We start from the raw sequence: 19,106 nt of genomic DNA, 5'->3' as shown, positions 1-19,106 counted from the left end.
TCCGATGAGTCAGAGAGCATGGGAACTGTTTGGTTTCACTGCAGAGAAAAAGAGATTGAATACTGACAAGTGCTATTCCTTTCTCCCTGTAATCTAACTCTTGCAATATTTGTTCAGCTAGGATTGTGTGTTAGCAGAGCTTCAGCATCTGTCCTCAATCTCAACTGCTGCCTGGTCCTTCTACCAATGTGCCGCGTTATCTTGGCCTTCCTGCGAGGATCTCAGAAGGTAAGTAATGTCCTCAGAATGCTGCAATTGAGAAGGCGACCCTGGTCTCTGTTTAGTTGAAAAATAATAGAAAAAGAATCTGTTATATCCCTGATTATTATACAGTATGTGCTTGCATGGTGCAAGTATCAGACATTCAACCTAGATCCATAACTCCTTTGAAGACAATGCCATGGCTGACACTGTCTGGTTTGATTTGGCCTGTTGTGAGGATGATTTCTTCAGTGCATTTTTGAAGGATGGAGAGCTGCTGTCGAACTGTAGCCAGATGAAGTATCCTTTGTCTTTCTGAACTGTTGTATTAGAGGCATCTGTGTCCTCTCTACTGCTTCCTGGTAGAATTCAACAGAACAAAACCAACTTTATCTCTGCGTGACCATAAGTGTCCTACTGGAGATGATAGAACTTTAAATAAGAATACCCAACCTGATATATTCATTATCATGGGAAATTAAAAGAAAAAACTTCTGTTAAATCTAAGACGGTTTGTTTTCTGTACCATTATTCAGTAAACAGTAGTTTAGCTTCTTCGTGATTCACAGGTTGCTTTTATGAAAATGTAAGTAATGCTTTTGAGGAACAGTTTTCTGGATGGTTGCAAATTGAACCTGTGACCTCTGTGCTTCATGTGACAATACCTATAAAATTTGATGCCTGTAGATGCATATGTGTATGCAAATATACCATTCCTTTTGATCTTCTTTATAAAAGAGTCAGTGATGCTACACAGTTAGTGGAATTCCTAAATTTTAAGGCCAGAAGGTACATTATGTGCTCTTGATATCTATGTAATACAGATCTGAGTGTAATTTCTTCATTAAGTCCTCAAAATCATCTCTTTGTCATAATCCAGTAGTTTTTAAATTTAGGTACTATGCTTGCAAGACTGTTAAACCTAGTAAAAGCTGAAGTTGCTATTATATCGCAGCAGTTGCTGTTAGTATTCTTTTTCTTTGCTTTGTTTTAGAAGAGATTGCTTGAATTCTTCTCTTACTAGGTTGCCAGCAAGAAAACCAGAAGGCTGCTAGACAAAAGTAAAACTTTCCATGTGACATGTGGTGTTACAATATGCATCTTTTCAGGTGAGATCTTTTTGTGCTGAGTAGCAGCGTGATTGGGATGCACATTGAAGCAGTACTTCGTGGTTTTTCTTCTACAGTACATTTGGGTATAGACTTGCTCTGTGCTTGCCTGTCTTAAATTGTAAATGCTTTCTCGGATGTGTGAGGGTTTTGGTTCATTTTTGCTTTAAACACATGGCCATACATTCTAATGCTGAGCCTTTCCTTAAAATTCCAATTTCTAGAAGGATAGGTATATGAGATCAGGTCAAAATATGCCATTATCCCTTTGTGCCTAAGGGATTAGGGTGAAGAAGCAGGGTACTACAGGCTTAACTGCAGGGAAGGCAACAGTGGAGACAACTGCCCAATTTGGTGAAGAAGAAATATTCTTGGCTGGACACTTTTGAATGTTGCCTCTCAGCTGAAGCATTGTACCATGGAAATCATTGCTACAGAGTTAAAAAAAACCCTTAAAATACATACATCTTTCTGTCATGAATATTTATAAACTGATTTAGAAAAAGAATCCCTTAGTCCCTGATGTACCTTAAGCAGGCGATGTGATTACAGCTTGGCATCTGGGTGACCACTTCAGGGGAACATCCATATCTTGTTTACAGACCTCACTTTTACTCAGTTTTTTTTTCTTAGTCTTACATGTTGCTGCTCATCTGGTGAATGCTCTTAACTTCTCTGAGAACTACAATGAAGAATTTCTGGCCCTAAATGCAGCAAACTATCGTGGTGAGGTGAGCCAGCTGTCCTTTCATATTTCACTTTTAAGCATATAATTTAAATATATGATTATTTTCATATTCAGTTCAATTATATGATCCATCCTATAATCTATATAGTGCTTTTGTTTTGTGCACTGAAAACTCGCGTCATGTGGGTTGCTGTGGATTTTACTTCTCTGGACAAAGCATGTATTACGCACCCTTTGTTTAATGCAGCAGGGTTCATTCCTGTTTGATTATGAGATGGAGAATGCAGTCAAGTTCTTTCACCTTGCATCTTGTTCTCCTGCTTCTTTTCCACTTTTCTCTGTTCCTTGAGTGGGCCAGATTGAGACATTTCTACTGCTTTTTGGGAAAATACATTCCTCATTTCCACTATTTAGAATGCAGTGAGATTTGAAACGGATTTTGCATTTTTGAGCTGCAGTGAGTATATATGCTAAGAGTAGAATTAGTTGTCTACATGAACTGGGCTGGAAGCTGATTTCTAGTTGCAAAATACTTGATTTGTTTACTTTCTTTGACTTTGGTGCAGATTTCTTGCAGCCATATCAGATTCCTAGTCCAGGTGCTTGCTTCTGTATTTGGCACTGGAAAGGTATTTGCAGATTTAAGAAGCAAGACCAGAGTCCAGGACTCTTTCTTCTTTGGGCTACAATCAAGTTCCCTCTTGTTTATATTCATTCTAGTCTCAAGTCTGCATTTCTTTTCTACCAGCTTCATTAGGAAATATTTGCAATGACCCTATCCCAGCTGCATCCTTTCCCAGAAAAAGAGAGCTTGACTCAACCCAGGCTCATAAGGACCAACAACCAAGGTCTTGCAATCCCAGGGTGAATGATCTAATCATGGAGCTATTCTATGGCAGACAGACATGCCAACACCAACTATTGTGCTGAGCTTCTGAGTTGAACTGCGTGTCTGCTTGTGTTAGGAGTGGTCTTATAGGCTTAGCCTCATCAGGAACATTATCAGGAGCCTGCCTCAGGCAAGAACATGCCAGGGTGTGCATGGCAACCTCTACTAAGCAGTCGTAGGAATTTCACAACAGAAAATGGAGATTATAGCAAGTTTTTAGGAACTCTAGGATCAAACTTTCTGGATTCTAGATACTTTAGTAGCTTTTGAACCTTTGTACTTGTATTCCACTTAAACCCATTTTTTAACTGTGGTGGGCAGTCTGGATGCTACTGTCATGTTCTCTACATGTGTATGTGCATCTGATCAGAGACAAGGACGAGGTCAGAGAGAGGATACTTCATTTTTCCTGACCTGTATGAAAACTGCTAACCTCCCCTCACTGCATTTTACTGCAAGTTTAATAATAATAATAATGATAAAAATAATAATAATTGCTAGCCTCCCCTCACTGCATTTTACCGCAAGTTTAATAATAATAACAATAACAACAACAACAACAATAATAACAATAATAAAGTTTTCTCCACAATGAAGAAAAAACCTCTGAAATATAGGACTCAGGGGGAGTGAGGCAGTTTCCTGTGAGGCTGACATATCCCCTCTTCCTTTCACATGTTGTGAAGGACACAGGAACATCTGTGTCCTTTGTGTTCAGTCTTGCTTCACTAGAGTCCCCTGCAAATCTCTTGGTGATGTAGCTGGCAGTAAAATGCTTGCCTCTTGTCTTACATTTAAATTCAAATTCTCTCCCTCTTCTACTTCCTTTTTTCCCCCCAAAGGGATGAGGTAATTGAGTAAAGCTTTCAAAAATAATTGTCTGTAAAATTATCTGAATCCCAGTTTTTAATAACAGATAAGAATTTTCTTCACTGGGGAAATGCAAAGGCTAAAGATTTAGTTTATGTTGAATTACAGACAATGTAAACTACTACCAAATTCATTCCTGCATCCAGGTTTAGGAATTACATATGTCTTAATGTGCATGAGCTTTATGAACTACTACCATGTTATTCATATAGGTATAAAATCCCATATGTTGATTTTTTTTTTCTGCTTGTCTGTTTTTCAGGACCCAAGGAAACTACTTTTTGCAACTGGTAAGTCTGTTGCAAAACTGAATGAGAAAGTTTACTGCTTCTCATTATTACTTTCCAGATAAAATTTTTGATCCTCTGTTCACATGCTCCATTTGTTGTATTTCAGCTAGCTTGATTTATTTGTGTTAATATAACCTGGGTTTGCTTATCCAATAGTCAGGAGGGAGGAGTTACGTAAGCCCCATAGTAGCTTGAGCAGTATCTTCAAAGCTGTTATTGTACAGATGAGTCAGCAGATAATCATTAGTTTCAAACAGAGATTCTGCATAATATTAAAACCAAATTCCTAAATGATCCAATTTCAAGAAAAAAAACATAACGGTAGAGTGGTCTTCTTGCTTCAGCTGTTTTATTTAAGGGTTGGTTTGTCTTCAGAGCAATCTAAACTGTTACATGGGAATCAGACTTCAGCACTCAGAAAGAATAAAAAGACAAGACATTTTTGGTGCAGGAATTTAGAAAGAAGCAATGTTTGAATATGGAGGGGCAGACACAAGCCTGAGCTGTTGTGCTTCACAAGCAGGTAAACGTCCTTCCTGATGCCATCACATTTCCACCCTTATTTAGATCAAACAATAAAACTCCAACTTTGTAGCTTTTAGGGCATGGTCCAAAGGAATCTGAATAGACAGCAATGGATGGGGTTCTAGATTTGTCAATCCCAACAGATGTACTAGAATTAGCAACTTGCACAACAGTGCTTTCCAAAAACCCTAGGGAAGGTTTAGATCAGTTGAGAGCAGAGGGAGTGACAAAGTGAAATAATAGAAATTGAGGTAAAAGTTAACTGCTAACTGGAAGCAGGTCAGGTAAATGGTGTAGTTAGTGAATCTGTTGTGGAGGCTTGAATGAGGGTAACTGACAGGAGGGCGTTAAAGATGAGAGGGGGGAGAAACAAACCAAGCAACTGAGGATTATATTCAATATTGTGCATAAGGGAGAAGGACTTGGTATAAAGAAGCAGTGAGAGGCCCAATCATATTTTGTCCTGGCTTGTGGGGATACTTTGAGACCTCTCTAGCTGAGAGGTTTAACTCCTCTTACTCTCGGTCAGCCGGGAAAATAGTGCATTTTTAAAAATTTGAGCACATAGTTGAAAAAGCAGTGATTCTAAATCATCTTTAAGTTTAAAATTACTCAGATCACTCCACATCCTAACAACTAGTAATTATCACTTATTATTTGTGCTGAAGGAATACCCAGACAGGGACCAAGATTTTGCTGCTATTGGAAATGTGCAAATATGGAAAAAACTCTGGTTTCTTCCCAGACAGTTCAGAACAGCAAACAGAAGGAATAAGGAAACAGAAGGATTTATATTGTGATGGCTTTTCAGATCAGTTTAGGAAAGAGCCTCCTTGTATAAGGGTGGGAGGCAAACTGTGGGAGTAACAAGTATTCAGTAACATAGTGAAGGAAAAGAGAGATTGGAACAGGGCAGAGAGGAAACACTAAAAATGCACTGATAAGGGGGGGCAAGATTGTGAACTATTTCAGTTTGAAGGAAAGAGAATTAAAAACTCAATGTAATAGGTGACCTGTAGCTTAAGTGACAGTGTAGAAAGCTGGATTAAGTGCTGTACTGCAATTGCATTGGAAGTATTTGTGTCAGAGGGGAAATTCATTGCATACTACACATCAAATTAGGTTAAGAAAGAAGAAATGAAGAAGACGGCAGTGGATAGAATGTATTTTTCTTTTTATTGCAACTGCTTTTAATTGTAATCTTTCCATGAAGGAGTGAAATTAAGTTTTTTATGCGGTCCATGAGGAAACTTCCATTGGTTGTAGGGATGAGATTTTTCCTAAAGTTTGTAAAATTGAGGAGTGATTTGGAATGTATCAGATTTTGGGTATAAGACTTTTTAATGAGTGGATATTGAGAAGTTTATAAAAAGATAAGATTTGAGATTGTCTCTTTATTGCTAAAGAGTCTAAAATCACAATCAATTATTAAAAAATAAGCTTGCTCTTGTCATTAGGATGTGATCCTGTAAAAGATCATGTACCATTACAGTATGTGGTTTTGCCATTTACATCCATAAAAGCTGGTTGAGACATTTGTATTTTGACACTAAGTCAGCATTTATTTAGATTTCTGCTTGATGATTGACCTGACTGACTTTGTTTAAACCCAAATATGTGGCTTTTAAGATGACCAGAAATTACACATAAATAATAACATTCTTTGAGGATTAAAAGGTATTGATGTAATCTTTCACAGATTTTAGGATCCTAGTTCTTAATTCATATTCTTAATTACTGGGATGGCAATTTTGAAGATAAGATGCTCAGAAAATGTGCTAACTGTTATTTTCTAATCTGTCTTTAGGTTGATGATTTACTGTACTTTATGGGCAGGATTCTGCTTTAGGATGGGGTCATAGGATATGTTGAGTTGGAAGGCACCCATCAGGATCATTGAGTCCAACTCTTGGCCCTGTGCAGGACACCTCAAGAATCACACCATGTGCCTGAGAGCTTTGTCCAACATACCATGCTGTAGAAATACTTGTTTCTCTCCTTTGACTTAAAAGGGCTGAGGATAAACTAGTTTTGATAAGAGTCTGCATTTGAACAAATGAGTCCAATTGTTAATATTTTTAACCTTCCCTTCTCAAATACTGGCTGCAGATCACTCTCACAGACCTTGCTCCATGGTCAACAATTTCAAGCATTATACTTTGCCATGGAGATTAATTTCGGGCTCTTCCTCATTCCAGAATGAAATAGCTTGGCAAACAATTGTAGTGACAGCTTGCATAGAAATTGATTTGCTTGAAATTCTGTCCCTGACCAGGTTGTTAATTGTCATGATCAACAGAGTTTAGGTCCTGGAAGAAGAAAGAGATAAAGAAATTTGTACAGTCAGTCTTACAAATAAACAGTGTTTGTTCTTAGTTACCTGCTTACAGACAGATGTCATGAGCAAAAGATTGCAGCAGCAAAGACTAATACAAAATTATTGATGCATGGTGTAATACAAGGGAGAAGGTAATTTTCTCTGAGAAGGTGGGAAATTACACAACAACTCTTCTTCCTTATCTAGTTTGATACATGAATTGTGCTCGAGAGATAAGTATTTGCAAGAGTTTGATTAAATCATGATTTGTGTATCTAATTCCACTTCCTTAGAAAATCACAGTAGACAAGTATACCTTTTCACAGTTCAAATGTAAGTTATCTTATGTCCCTTTTAGTTCCAGGTCTGACTGGAGTCATTATGGTGCTAGTATTATTCCTAATGTGTACAGCTTCCACGTTTGCTATCAGGTAAGACATAATCTGATCATTATACTGAAAAATGCCATTTCAGTAATCGTATTCTCCTACTGATTAGAGTGTTAAAAATACCAATTTTCTTGGCCTATTTTCCCTATCTTGCAGTAAAATTAGCACAATAAATTTCGCATTAAAACAATTACAAAACTTGATTGAATTGCCTTCTGAGAAAAATACTATTTGATGAATGTGCTCAGTTAAAAATGTAGATCTTTCAAATTATCAAATAGTACTTTTTTTATTTTTTTTCTGTTTGTACAGGGAGGCAGTAAACTAAGCATATGGAAAGTTTTATCCAATGTATAAATTAAGTCCACAGGAAGTAAATAAGATTATATGCTTATCCTAATTATTTTCACCAATTAATTGTAACAACAAACTGTAAGAAGAACAGTAACAAGAAAACCCCCCTGCAATGAAACAAACTGTCACAAAATTATGCTACTTAAGTAGAATGTTGCCTTTTAAAGTTCTGCTTCTGGTTGTTAGATATATTCTCTTTAGTGTGAATTACAATTCCAAACAGCAATGCAGTGTTGGCTCAGAGCAGCTGATGGGATTTCTGAAGGTTTAGTCCTCCAGTAGGTTCACATTCTGTACCAACATTATTGAACACATATGATAGTAACTGTGAGTGACTGGTACCTTGGAGGATTTAGCACAATGCTGCAGTCTTTTTAACGCTTGGATTCTGCAAGCGAACATATAAAAATAACCCCGTCATTTTTATAGTGGTTGAATTCAAAGGCTGCTCATGTAAATGCATAATCTCACTTCAGCCAGCATGGTAGGATATATTAATTATGTATCTTCAAACATTAATGGTGCTCCATTGATGTGAGTTACACATGTAGTTTTGAACTTTGTTGAACTAATCTGTCTTTCCTGAGTAGAAATGTTATCTGGCAACATTATCCTGTGATTTGGGACATTAGTTCAGCAAATATTTGTGCATTTTCAGTAGACAAGACTACTTCCAGGGTTGAGACCTCTGTGAGGCACTGCAGGCTACAGAAATGCAAGATTAGGCTGCTGCATGAGATGTCAGGATGGCTGCACACTACATAGTCCATACAAATGGCTCTACTTGTAAAAGAAAAGCAGTTTTGGGAAGATGGAAAAATAACACAATTACTTCACTCTGCAGCAATGAGCCAGAACAAAGTCCTGTTTTCTTCAAGGCCATAATAAAATAGAAAAAAAAGAGAGAACATAATGTATTAATGATTGGGAAACTTAGAAAAATATAGGTGGTTGTAAACATATTCTTGGAAATAATTTTGGGGTTCATGCAACATCTTTTGAAGTTACATGCTTTTTATTTCCTTCCACAGTTACTGTAAGTGCAAATACATTCCCAGCTCTGTGCTGTCTAGCCAGAAGAATCAAAGCCCTGAAAAGATCATCTGCATTTCCAGTTACTTTAGCAATAGTTCTTATTTAGAAGTGTTATCCTGGCTTCTCTCTCAAGCATAAGACCTCAAGCTTGTCTTTATAGTGTGTTTTCCTAAGGAAACAAGCTTCTGAGTGCATGTCATTGTCCCTGTTTAATCTCTTTCCCTGTATATTCTCATGTGCCCTATGATGGATGAGCATACTGTATAGTCTTAGGAAAATTATTTGCAAATATTCACTTCCTCTCAGAAGCTGGGCTTTTCAAAAAGTATTTCAGAGACTATTATTCTCTTGGATTCCAGCCCTAATCTGCTCTTGCACACCGACCTGCTTAATAATTTCTTCCTTTGTATATTCCTCCTGAAATTTTTATATGCATGATTATCCCTCTATTTTCCTGCCTTTACTTGTTTAGTAAAGTGTGTGAATAAGTATTGGGATTGAATTAGCTGCTAATGTTTTAAAAGGGGAAAGTGCGTACTGATTGAAAAATTTTCTAAATTTTTGCCTTGTCACACATGAGAATTAGGCCAATATTTTTGGTTCAGTAGTTGTTTATCAGAAGGGTTATGAAGTTATCAGAAAACACAATAAATTCTGTCAATAAATTTTGATAATTCTGCTAACTTTAAAATTAATGTTGTTCACAATTTGGAAGTCATGTATTTAAAAGAACATTAAAAAATAAGGTGCTCAAATGCCATCTATTTTTGTAACCAAATATTCCAATCTTCAATTTAATCTTCTAAAGTAGCACATAAATCTTCCTTTTCAAAACTATCTGTAACAGGGTTAAAAATATTTTTCCAAAACTGTACTACTTACTGTGTCCCCTTAAAGCATGCCAAACTCCCTGTACATTTCTCAGTGAGTTAACTATTGCAGGTCTTCACCTGCAAAATTCTAAAGTAGGTTAACCAAAACTAAAACTAAATATTCAACTTACCTCAAATTTTCAGTACTTTACAGTCCTAAGAAATGCATTAGTTCTGTGAATAATGTATATTTTAAGCCTTAGAAGGAAAAAAAATAATAACTGTTCTGAAGAACTATAAAATATATATGTGTATCAATAGGAAGATTATTGAATATGTTAGAATATTGCATATATCCATAGGATACACAGTTTAAAGATACAAGAAATACATAATTATCGTAATGTTGGAAAATATGTTTCATGGTAAGAGGTTCAAGGATTCACATCCCCTTAATTTAAGGAGGTGAAGTTCAGAGGGCTTGCTTACATTTAGGGGAATTTTATACATGTGAGGAACAGGATTTTATAGTACAGTTATCTGTAGGAGTGCTGAAAGAAAAATAAAATACTTAAGTGTCTAGAAACTGACATTTAGGTGTATTCAAGACGTGCACAAGAAGTGTATGGTAACTTTAATCAGTAACAATAATTAGCTGTTGAAAGCAATACATCAGAAGCAGTCCAGAAATTGACTTTTTGAAAAATTGGTGCATTCTGAAAAAGGTGCTCAAGATGCAATAAAAATTCTTTCAGTGTGCAGTTTTTGGTATTATAGCAAAATATGAATTTAAACCAGAGCTTCAAGATCTGTCGTCGTCCCTGCCCATAGCATGGGGCAAGGAACTAGGTGATCTTTAAGGTGCCTTCTAACCCAAGCCATTCTAGGATTCTATGACCTGTTTCAGGACTGAGGGTAAATTTTTCTCTTTGTGCCTTCCAGTTGTGTTTCCACTCCCCATACCATAATTTGTTTTCATCTTACTGATGTTGACTCCCATAACGTCTTAAGAGATATGATGAGTGACTGCATAGAAATGCCTACCAGGGTATGAGGAGTTAGAAATGGTTTGAGCGGCTTCAAGGAGGAAAAAGTGTTAACATAGTGCTGACTGGGGGAAGGATGTCAGGGTGGAAGGGAGGTTTCAGAGCCCCTTGCTGTTGCTAGGTACCTTGCTTTGCTTCCTTTGTTCCTCCTTTGCTTCATTCTTTGTTTCTTCACTTGCTTGGATTTTATTTTGGCAGCCCTCAGATTATCAAAATTATTTTTTTTCTTGAAAAAGAAAACAAATAAGTCCTGTATTGGCAGACACAGATGCAATATATGCATCAATTGTATTGAAGCAAGGGCAGTTAGCTGGTTATATAGAAGACCATAGGAGAGGAAAAATTCTGAAAAAAAAAAAATTTAGCTGTGCCAAAGGAATAGCTTCTCAAATCATGTTCTCAGTGTTAAAGTTGTTTTTTTATTTAATAATTGGTTTGGCTTATGAATGGGAGTAGGTTTTGGTTTTGGAAGGGATTCTCCTACCATGCTGTGTAGTGTGAAAGGTGTGTTTGTGTGCTGTGAAGTAGTGTATTTTCTTAACCATTTGGTTGTTGTTGTTTGTTGGTAACTATTTTACTCAAGCAAAAATCAAACAAGCTTAACAGAAAACAGTTCTGGGTGGATATTTTCTTTGGTCTTGGTTCTTTTCATTTTGCCTAACAAATTACTGATGAAAGGAAGTGTTCTTTTCCCTTCACCTCTCCTGCTCTCACAGTGTAATGTTCTTCTTGTCCCTCCCAAGGCCATCAGTCCTAGAGCCATACTGTAGTGGCTTCCTGTCCTGAAAATTATCCTGCCTGTGCTCTTGTTGCATTCTTGCTCTAGTTCCTGTTCCTCCTGTATCTCCTTACACTCTATACCCTCACAAGTTTTTTACCCTTCCCACTAGCCCTTTTGCTGCTGTCCATGCTACCTGTTTATGTGTTGTAACCTTAGTGAAACATTAAATTGTATTGGGGCAGGCAGAATGCAAGGTGATGCTCACTGTAAAGGGGTTGAGTTTTGAAACTGCAGATGGAGGAACTATTTTAGCTATGAGAGTCTCATAGATACTAACTAGGATCTATGAGAGCAGTGAAGTCTCCTAATTTCAGAAGAGTTCTTCAGATGTCTTTGTACTTCTACATCCCTATCTCTCTTTGTCAGCTTGTTACTTCTGTGCCAGTCACTTGTTCTTCTCAACACTTAGTTGCATGCAAGTACGGTGTGCCTGTAGGAAAACATGCTGGGCTTTGACTGTTCTACATGACTATGTAGCATATAATGATGTCCTGTGTGCACAGGTCTGTTTTTAATTTGCAGTGATTCCATCTAAGTTGAAACAGCATTGAACCGTGGTTTATTCTTTTCAGGGTTTCAAACTATGACATCTTCTGGTATACACACAACCTTTTCTTTGTCTTCTATATGCTGCTGATGCTGCACGTTTCTGGGTAAGTAGATGGAAAACACTGTCCCTTTTCCTGAAGCACAACCAGAAAGAGCAGTTTTCTTGATTGCTGCCTTTCCTGAGCTTGCTTGTGCACAGCGGGCCAACTTTGGGCCAACTTTGCTGTCTTATATGGTTTTTCAACAGATGTTTGTTTAAATAAATATCAGATTGTAACTTGAAGTATTGTATGTGCTACAACCAACTAGAACAAATTTCTTCACTTTCAATATTATTCCTTGTCCATTTTACCAGTATCTAGTGAGAAATCAAGAGAACAATGTTTCTTTCACTACCCGCTCCTACCTGTTTAGTGAGAGAAGAATGTGAAGTAAAGTTGCTCATCTCTCGCATTTTCCTCTCTACCTTTCATTTTGACTCCTAAGGAGAGGGAAGGAATGACTTCTCCCTAATTACCTCTTTCTCACTGGTGTGATACAACATTTGCAAGTTTTTCTTCTTGTTTTCACAAACATCAGACCAGTGTTAATGTGCTGAAGGTCAGGACTGTACCAGGCACAAACAACCCCCCTCTATTGCGAGTTAAAGCAGCTTCCACAAGTTACCACATATGTCTGCATGGGTTGGGGATTGAACTAGATCACCCTTAGAGGTCCTTTCCAACCCTAACTATTCTATGATTCTATGAAAATCTGGGCCATTAATGTCCGTGATATTTCCTCTGTGGATGTAGATGCAGAGATTGGTATAAAGAAGGGAAGGTGTATTTGAATGAGGTGTATTTCTCCATGTCATCAAATATCTACTGAAACACAGAGTGCTTTACTGTGTGACACTGAGCACTGCTGCTTAAAGTAAACGTGGAAAGGTAACTAGGCCTAGCAAGATCATGGGAGGAATATGTTGTTGAACAGAAACATGCAGCCTGAGATCTGGTGAATTGAAATAATGAGTTCAAAACAACTGAAACTCCTGGACACAATTCCTGTACTCTGTGAGTTTGGTTTTTGGTTTTTTTTTACTTGTGGGTTGTTTTTTTTGTTTGTTTTTGTTTTTGTGTGTGTTTGTGTGTGTGTGTTTTGTTTTTTGTTTGTTTCTGTTTGTTTGGGGGCTTTTCTGTTTCTTTTTTTCTGGGGCATAGCTCTTTTCATAGCTGGGGGAAGACAGATATAATGTGTTCTCCTCATCCTGGGGCAGGATGGACTTTTTCTAAATTATTCTTGACAGGTGTTTTTCTAACTTCTTTAGAACATCTGGTGACTGAGATCCTCTAATCTCCCTAGGTAATCTGTTCCAGTTATTGCCTTTGGGATATTTTTCATGTCCCATTTAATTAATCTCCTTCACTGCATTATCCTTTGCCCACTGTATTCCTAACCATGTTCCATTTACCAAGTTTGCAAACCAAGGCTGTAGTAATACACCAAACATTGAACAGACATCTTCTGGTACACAGCCTCCTTAGTACTGAATTACAGAGGCATTCAGTGCAAATCTAAAAGAACTGAGTGTCAGTTAAAAATGGGAGGGGAATGAGTCATGGAGAGTGGGAGTCAGTTCAAGTTTAAGATGCCTAAATGTAGGTCTCCCCATGTTTTCTAAGTGTCTTTCTTGCATTATGGTTTAATGAGTTCTGATAAATACAGTCAATGAAGCCCGAAGGATACTTCAACTAACTTGCTGTTACAAAGATTCAAGTGACCTGGATTGATTTATAGGCTCTATTAGTGATAGCAATAAGATCAAGAGAAAGTGGCCACAAGTTGTATGAGGGCTGATTTAGATTGGATATTAGGAAAACTTTCTTCACCAAAAGAAGATGCTTTAAAACAGGCTGCTCAGGGAAGTAGTGGAGTCACCACTCCTGGAGGTATTTAAAAGACTTGTAGATGTGGTGCTTAGGGACATGGTTTAGTGGTGAACACAGCAGTGCTGGGTTAATGGTTGGACTCAATGATCTTAAAGGTCTTTTCCAACCTAAATAATTTGATCATCTCTTCTAAGAATGAAGGAAACTTAGATATCTGCACCCAAATTACTCCTGTGTGGCATGTCTTGGAGAGTTGTGGACTCGTGGCCAGTTACTCTACAGAACAAGGCATCTTCTGTGGCTGAAATGTGCAGACAGTTTGAGTGAGGTTTTGCCTGTATTTCCACGATATTGCTGGATTCTTGTCTTGTTTAAACTGTTGTGGATACTTCTTGCAATATGACTTTGAAAGGTTTTAGTGGCTTAAGACTTGGTGCATATCTACAATCATTTATCTATATTTTAGGTCAGTAGTAGCAGCAACAAAAATTAGTTTATGTAAAACAGATGCTTGATGTTTCTAGTACCAGTGTAAGGAGCTATAAAACATACAAAATCTTTGGAGCCAGGTTCCCAGCTGATCCAAATTTGGTGTTACTGTGGTATTACTGTGGTCTATAGAGGCTGAGAATAAGGCCTTTGTGCTCTCACTAGAGTTATTCAAAGATTTTTCTTCCAAAGGGTGAAAATTCTTATGAGTCCACCCACACACTGACCTTTAGCAGACCCCTCAAACAACTTACCTTGAGCTAAGCAGCAGAAGATGGATGAGGAGATAGGAGCAGTGCAATTCCCTATAAAAACATTTGGAATCACTGATGTCTAGTTTATAACCTTTAAAATCTTAAGAAATAGTGATATTTCTATTTTCCAGCTCTAGCCAGAAGTGAATTTTGTCTCTATTTTGGGCATGGAAAATTGGAGCAGAGCTTGAGAGTCTTGCAGATTCTCCATACTGTGCTGGTCAGCCTGTAGCACACTTTTACATTACTTTCTCATTTTGTCTCACCCATTTTTGTTTGCTAAAGGTGACTATCTCCTACTTCTTGACATCCATACTGAGTTTTTATATATTCAAGTGTTGAATCTAATAAATACATGAGGATATATCTTGGATTTCTTAAGAATTGTGCAGAACTCAACCTTTCTGGGAAGTGATCTTGGGTGTGTAAGACTTGACTTTCCTTGACAACTTCAGAAATGGGAGTAGTTGCAGCTGCTGTTAACAGACAGCTTTGTCATCACTGTTTGCCACTCAGCATGTTTGTAATAGTTTGACCAAACTAGAGATCACTGGAAGGTATTCTCATGTTTACAGCTATTCATGTCTCAAGGAAATCCTCTTTTGGATGTTCTTAGAACAGAGAAGCTGTGGGATCTGCTGACAGGCTTGCACACAAGGTTGACTGGAAAAATATTGCATGGGCTTTGACTTCTAGCTGAATCCATGAGGCACTATAATATTTATGAAGCAGGGAACTAACGTAATGCCAGTGGTATCTGCCACTTTGCAAATATGTGATGACCAGCAGTGATGGCAGATGCAAGCGATAGGCATGATCAAGCAGTAAATGCAGGCAGAAGCATGGGTGTAGGTGCAAGGACACTTCCCAAATGATTCTCCCAGGGTCAGATGTGGCATTTAGAGTGAGGAGGTTTAACGTCCAAGCTGACATTGTTCACTGGACCACGTGGGAAGCTTGTTACTGGCTGGCAGGATTGCATTTTTGTAGGGAAGATTGCCAGTAGCTTGTCAGAGCCCACTTAAGTTGGGAGTATTGCAGATGTCCTAGTTCTCTCTCTTCTTGTGAACTAAATTCTATTTCTACTGCTGCTGTGTGTTAAGGAGAGGAGGAGGGAGTCTATGTCCTTATGTTTGATTGCATACTTAAGATGAGCCTTCACAACATGGTCTAGTACTCAGCGGGCATGTCTCACCAGACGGGTCCTCAATATGCCTCATTTCCCACCCAGCACCATCCTATAGAGGTGTCATTCAGCCTTTCATTTGGTTGATGGTTGGTTTTTCTTTTATTTGTTGTTGTTGTTTTTTGTTGTTTTTTGGTTTTTTTTTTAAATATTCCTGCTTGTGGATTTACTGTCATCAAATACAGATTCAGAGACAAGTACTGCTTCTGAGGAATTTTACTGCTACTACTATCTTTTCTTCCCTGTTTCCAATGATTCATTCATGTGCTGAGATATCCCAGAGTGTCTCAGGTTTCCAATTCTTTCTTCAGTTTCTAGCTGCAGCTGCAAAGTTCTTACTTCATTTTACTACAAATTTAGCTTAACTTAAAAAACAAAACAAAACAAAACAAAACCATCAAAACCACAAAACAATTTGCAAGGAAGGTTCCTTGGCTATCATGCAGGACTTTCTTTTTTCCTTTTATCTGACAAGATTATATCCAAAGGAGGAAACTACAGAATTGTGTGCAAACCTGATAAACACCAAGTAGTAGGAACATTCCTGCCATTTATGATTTGGCAACTTAGGCCCCTTCTGCTACAAGACTCCCTTAAAAACAGGGCTTACTGACTGTAGGGAGGATGAGTGAAAACAGCCTGCCAGTGTGAGATTGAATTGGAAATGTGATTACTTACTTTTTTTGCAAAGTTCCCACAATGTTTTCCCTCTTTCAAGCAGCAATAAGCTTGAGGCTGTTCAGTGTGGGAGTGCCAAGCGAGCTGGAAAAGTTAAACCTTGCCTCTAGTGACAGGAGGCTCTATTGTTCCAAATCTTCAATCTCATTGAAAGTCCTGCAAACAAATGGAATAAAAATTCTAACAGAAGACGAGGCTTGTGACTACTCTCTAAAGCCCTCTCTGAATTAAGATAAGTTGTTTGTTTCTTACTTCAGTGTCTTTACTATTCTTACTTTCATGTAGGGGAGTGCTCAAGTACCAGACGAACTTAGAGGAACACCCTCCTGGTTGCTTTAATCCTAACAAAACGCTCCGACAGAATCTGACTGTGCCAAAGGCTTTCGAAGAGCTGTTTCCTGACTATGCTACTGAGCCTTTCCCAGAAGACTTCCCAGTACCAGAACCCTTTGTACAAAATCACTTTATGAGAATTTGTTCCGAGGAACCCAAGTTCCAGTCACACTTCCCAGAGGTCTGTATAATCCGACATTTCAGGTATTATAAACCTTGCCAAGTCTTTCAGTCAGCCATAACCACTAATTATTGCTTTTCCAGACCACATGTTTTAATAATGGAAAATATTATTAAAGCCTTTTGAGGCATTCAAAGATTTGGTGTGGAAAAATCAATCTGTATTAAACCCTGAGCTGTATTACAACATGATGCATAGAATAGGGAGGGTGGAAAAATGTCAAGAGGTCAGCTGTAATATTTTCTGTACAACATGATAAGAGAAGTATTGGTCCTGCTATAAATGTGACTTTAAATTACAGCATAGCACTTCAGAGCAAACATTTATATAACATTTCATAAGATCCCTTTGTAAGCATTGTGTGACAGTAGTTAGTTGAAATAATCAAGCTCCATTTGTTCTCTTTTTTACCACGCAGATGCAAGTCCTAATACTCATTTCTGGTTTGCAGTTGGTTGTGGTTTGGCTTTTATGGCCTGTTGTTTGCAGAAAGGCTTGTTTTATGTGTGGCATGGGTAAATGAGTATGATGACAGCAGGGATAGAAAAGCCTTTTCTTTTTCTGTTCTCCATTTTCCTTTTGTTTCTTTATGTTTTGTGGAAGCAGCTTTTTCTTCATCCAAATTTTCTCTTTTCTTTTGAGAAAAGATGAGTTGGGCTGTATTAGTAAGTAGCCTGAGGAAGCTTGCGAATATGGAGTTCACAAGTCCAAGGCCCACCATTCAAGATGGTCCCATAACAGACCTCACAGGAGTTTCTCTTTTATTATCCTTGTTTTCTCTTGAACACATATGTCCCTTACGAGCTGTAGTGGGAACCCATTTTTCTATGGAGCATGAAGTCATAATAAGAAAAAGTTAATTCTACACTGAATTCCTCCAACAAAGTTCTTTGGATTGGTATTTTGTTGTGGTGATACTCCTGAATTACAAGCATCAGTGTATAGCTGGCTCCATATGACCCAGAGGACAGTAAAGAGTCTTAGGGACTTAAGATGCCTGCTTTAGAGCCAATTATGGGAGAAGAGTCATGGAAAGAAATGGCCACTCAGTGTTCTCCTGGCAGCTTTGTAACACTATTTAGGGATTTTTTGGGTTTGGAAGTATTGTGATATCAAGATTAAAAAAAAAAAAAGTTTCTGTGAGCTACTGAAACTTTTAAGGCTTTTTTGTGGAAATTAATTAATCTCCGCTAGTTGCAAGAGAGGCTGATATGTAAGTTCAAAAATTGGGAAAGAAAGATGGGTGAGGATCAAGGGCACTTCAATGCCATAGCTTGAGTGACTGAGCAGATGTAGAATTAGTAGTTAAGTCTGCCATAAGCTATTGGTAATTGACTCTTAGGATGAGATTTCGCTGAGCAGCTGCAAATGTTTCCATCTGGAGTAGTCACCCAGGGCTCCCTGGGCTCCCTGAATAATCACTGCAGAGAAATGGGCATTTCCAGGACATCTTCTGTCTGGCATACATATATTCCATGAGGGCAAATGACTTGTGATTCAGAAGTGCCCATTCCTCTCTGTTATCTATGATTTTATGCTAGTTTAATATAAACATAAATTCTATGGAACAAGAATGAATCTTTCTTTGGTTTTTACTTGAACCTGAGATTGTTGTAAGATAATAGTCAAGTAATATTACAAGACAAACAGTGTTTTTCCTTAAAGGTTAAACGATTATACAGTACTCTGGTCTGTTACATTTAGAAACCATGTATGTATTGTGTCTTTGGCTGCTGAAACCAGTTGCAATCTAACTACATAAAACCAGAATAACGTTGTAGCAATTGAGGTCATTAGCATTTTATTCTTGATGAGTTTTATGATTGAAATTCCTTGTACTTGTGGATGATGCTGCTGGTTAGACTGATTAAGGCTTCAGAACATACTTGAATTTTTGCACGTAGAGAGATTTGAAGGCTAGATGTGAAATGAGGTCCTGCGAGTGCTCATGTAGTTAAAAGTCCTTGAGGTGACCTATTTTTGTTCTCCCATAGACCTGGTTTTGGATTTCTGGACCCCTGTGCTTGTACTGTGTGGAAAGGCTGTACCGCTACATCCGCAGCAATAAACCAGTCACAATAACTTCGGTAATAAGCCATCCCTCCAATGTCCTTGAAGTAAGGATGATGAAAGATGACTTTGAAGCAAGGCCTGGTCAGGTGAGTTAATGTGCCCCTAAAAAAGCACTGTTTTCCTGTAGCATTGTCATTGTCTGTAGGGATGACTATCAATTTATAAACACTAGCCCATCACTGAATG

General features: G+C 37.9%; 1 protein-coding gene across 3 annotated transcripts in view; it reads left to right on the top strand.

The window, feature by feature from the left end:
* The window catches only part of NOX4 (NADPH oxidase 4), a 110,986-nt gene that overhangs the window by 11,575 nt on the left and 80,305 nt on the right, over window positions 1-19,106 (top strand). For 2 of the 3 annotated variants that reach the window (XR_010428219.1, XM_064645019.1), the window contains exons 3-10: window positions 118-228; window positions 1,226-1,310; window positions 1,944-2,041; window positions 4,020-4,047; window positions 7,248-7,320; window positions 11,879-11,959; window positions 16,619-16,847; window positions 18,842-19,006. Coding sequence is in view for 2 of the 3 variants with exons in the window: in XM_064645019.1 (XP_064501089.1) it covers window positions 118-228; window positions 1,226-1,310; window positions 1,944-2,041; window positions 4,020-4,047; window positions 7,248-7,320; window positions 11,879-11,959; window positions 16,619-16,847; window positions 18,842-19,006 (870 nt within the window). In the remaining variant the exon portion in view is untranslated. The remainder of the gene's footprint in view (window positions 1-117; window positions 229-1,225; window positions 1,311-1,943; window positions 2,042-4,019; window positions 4,048-7,247; window positions 7,321-11,878; window positions 11,960-16,618; window positions 16,848-18,841; window positions 19,007-19,106) is intronic. The other variant, XM_064645020.1, reaches the window with a different exon arrangement.

This window comes from Pseudopipra pipra, chromosome 2 (genome assembly GCF_036250125.1).
Source record: "Pseudopipra pipra isolate bDixPip1 chromosome 2, bDixPip1.hap1, whole genome shotgun sequence".
In the NCBI taxonomy this organism is placed as follows: Eukaryota; Metazoa; Chordata; class Aves; order Passeriformes; family Pipridae; genus Pseudopipra; species Pseudopipra pipra.
This window is presented reverse-complemented; position numbering and strand designations above follow the sequence as displayed.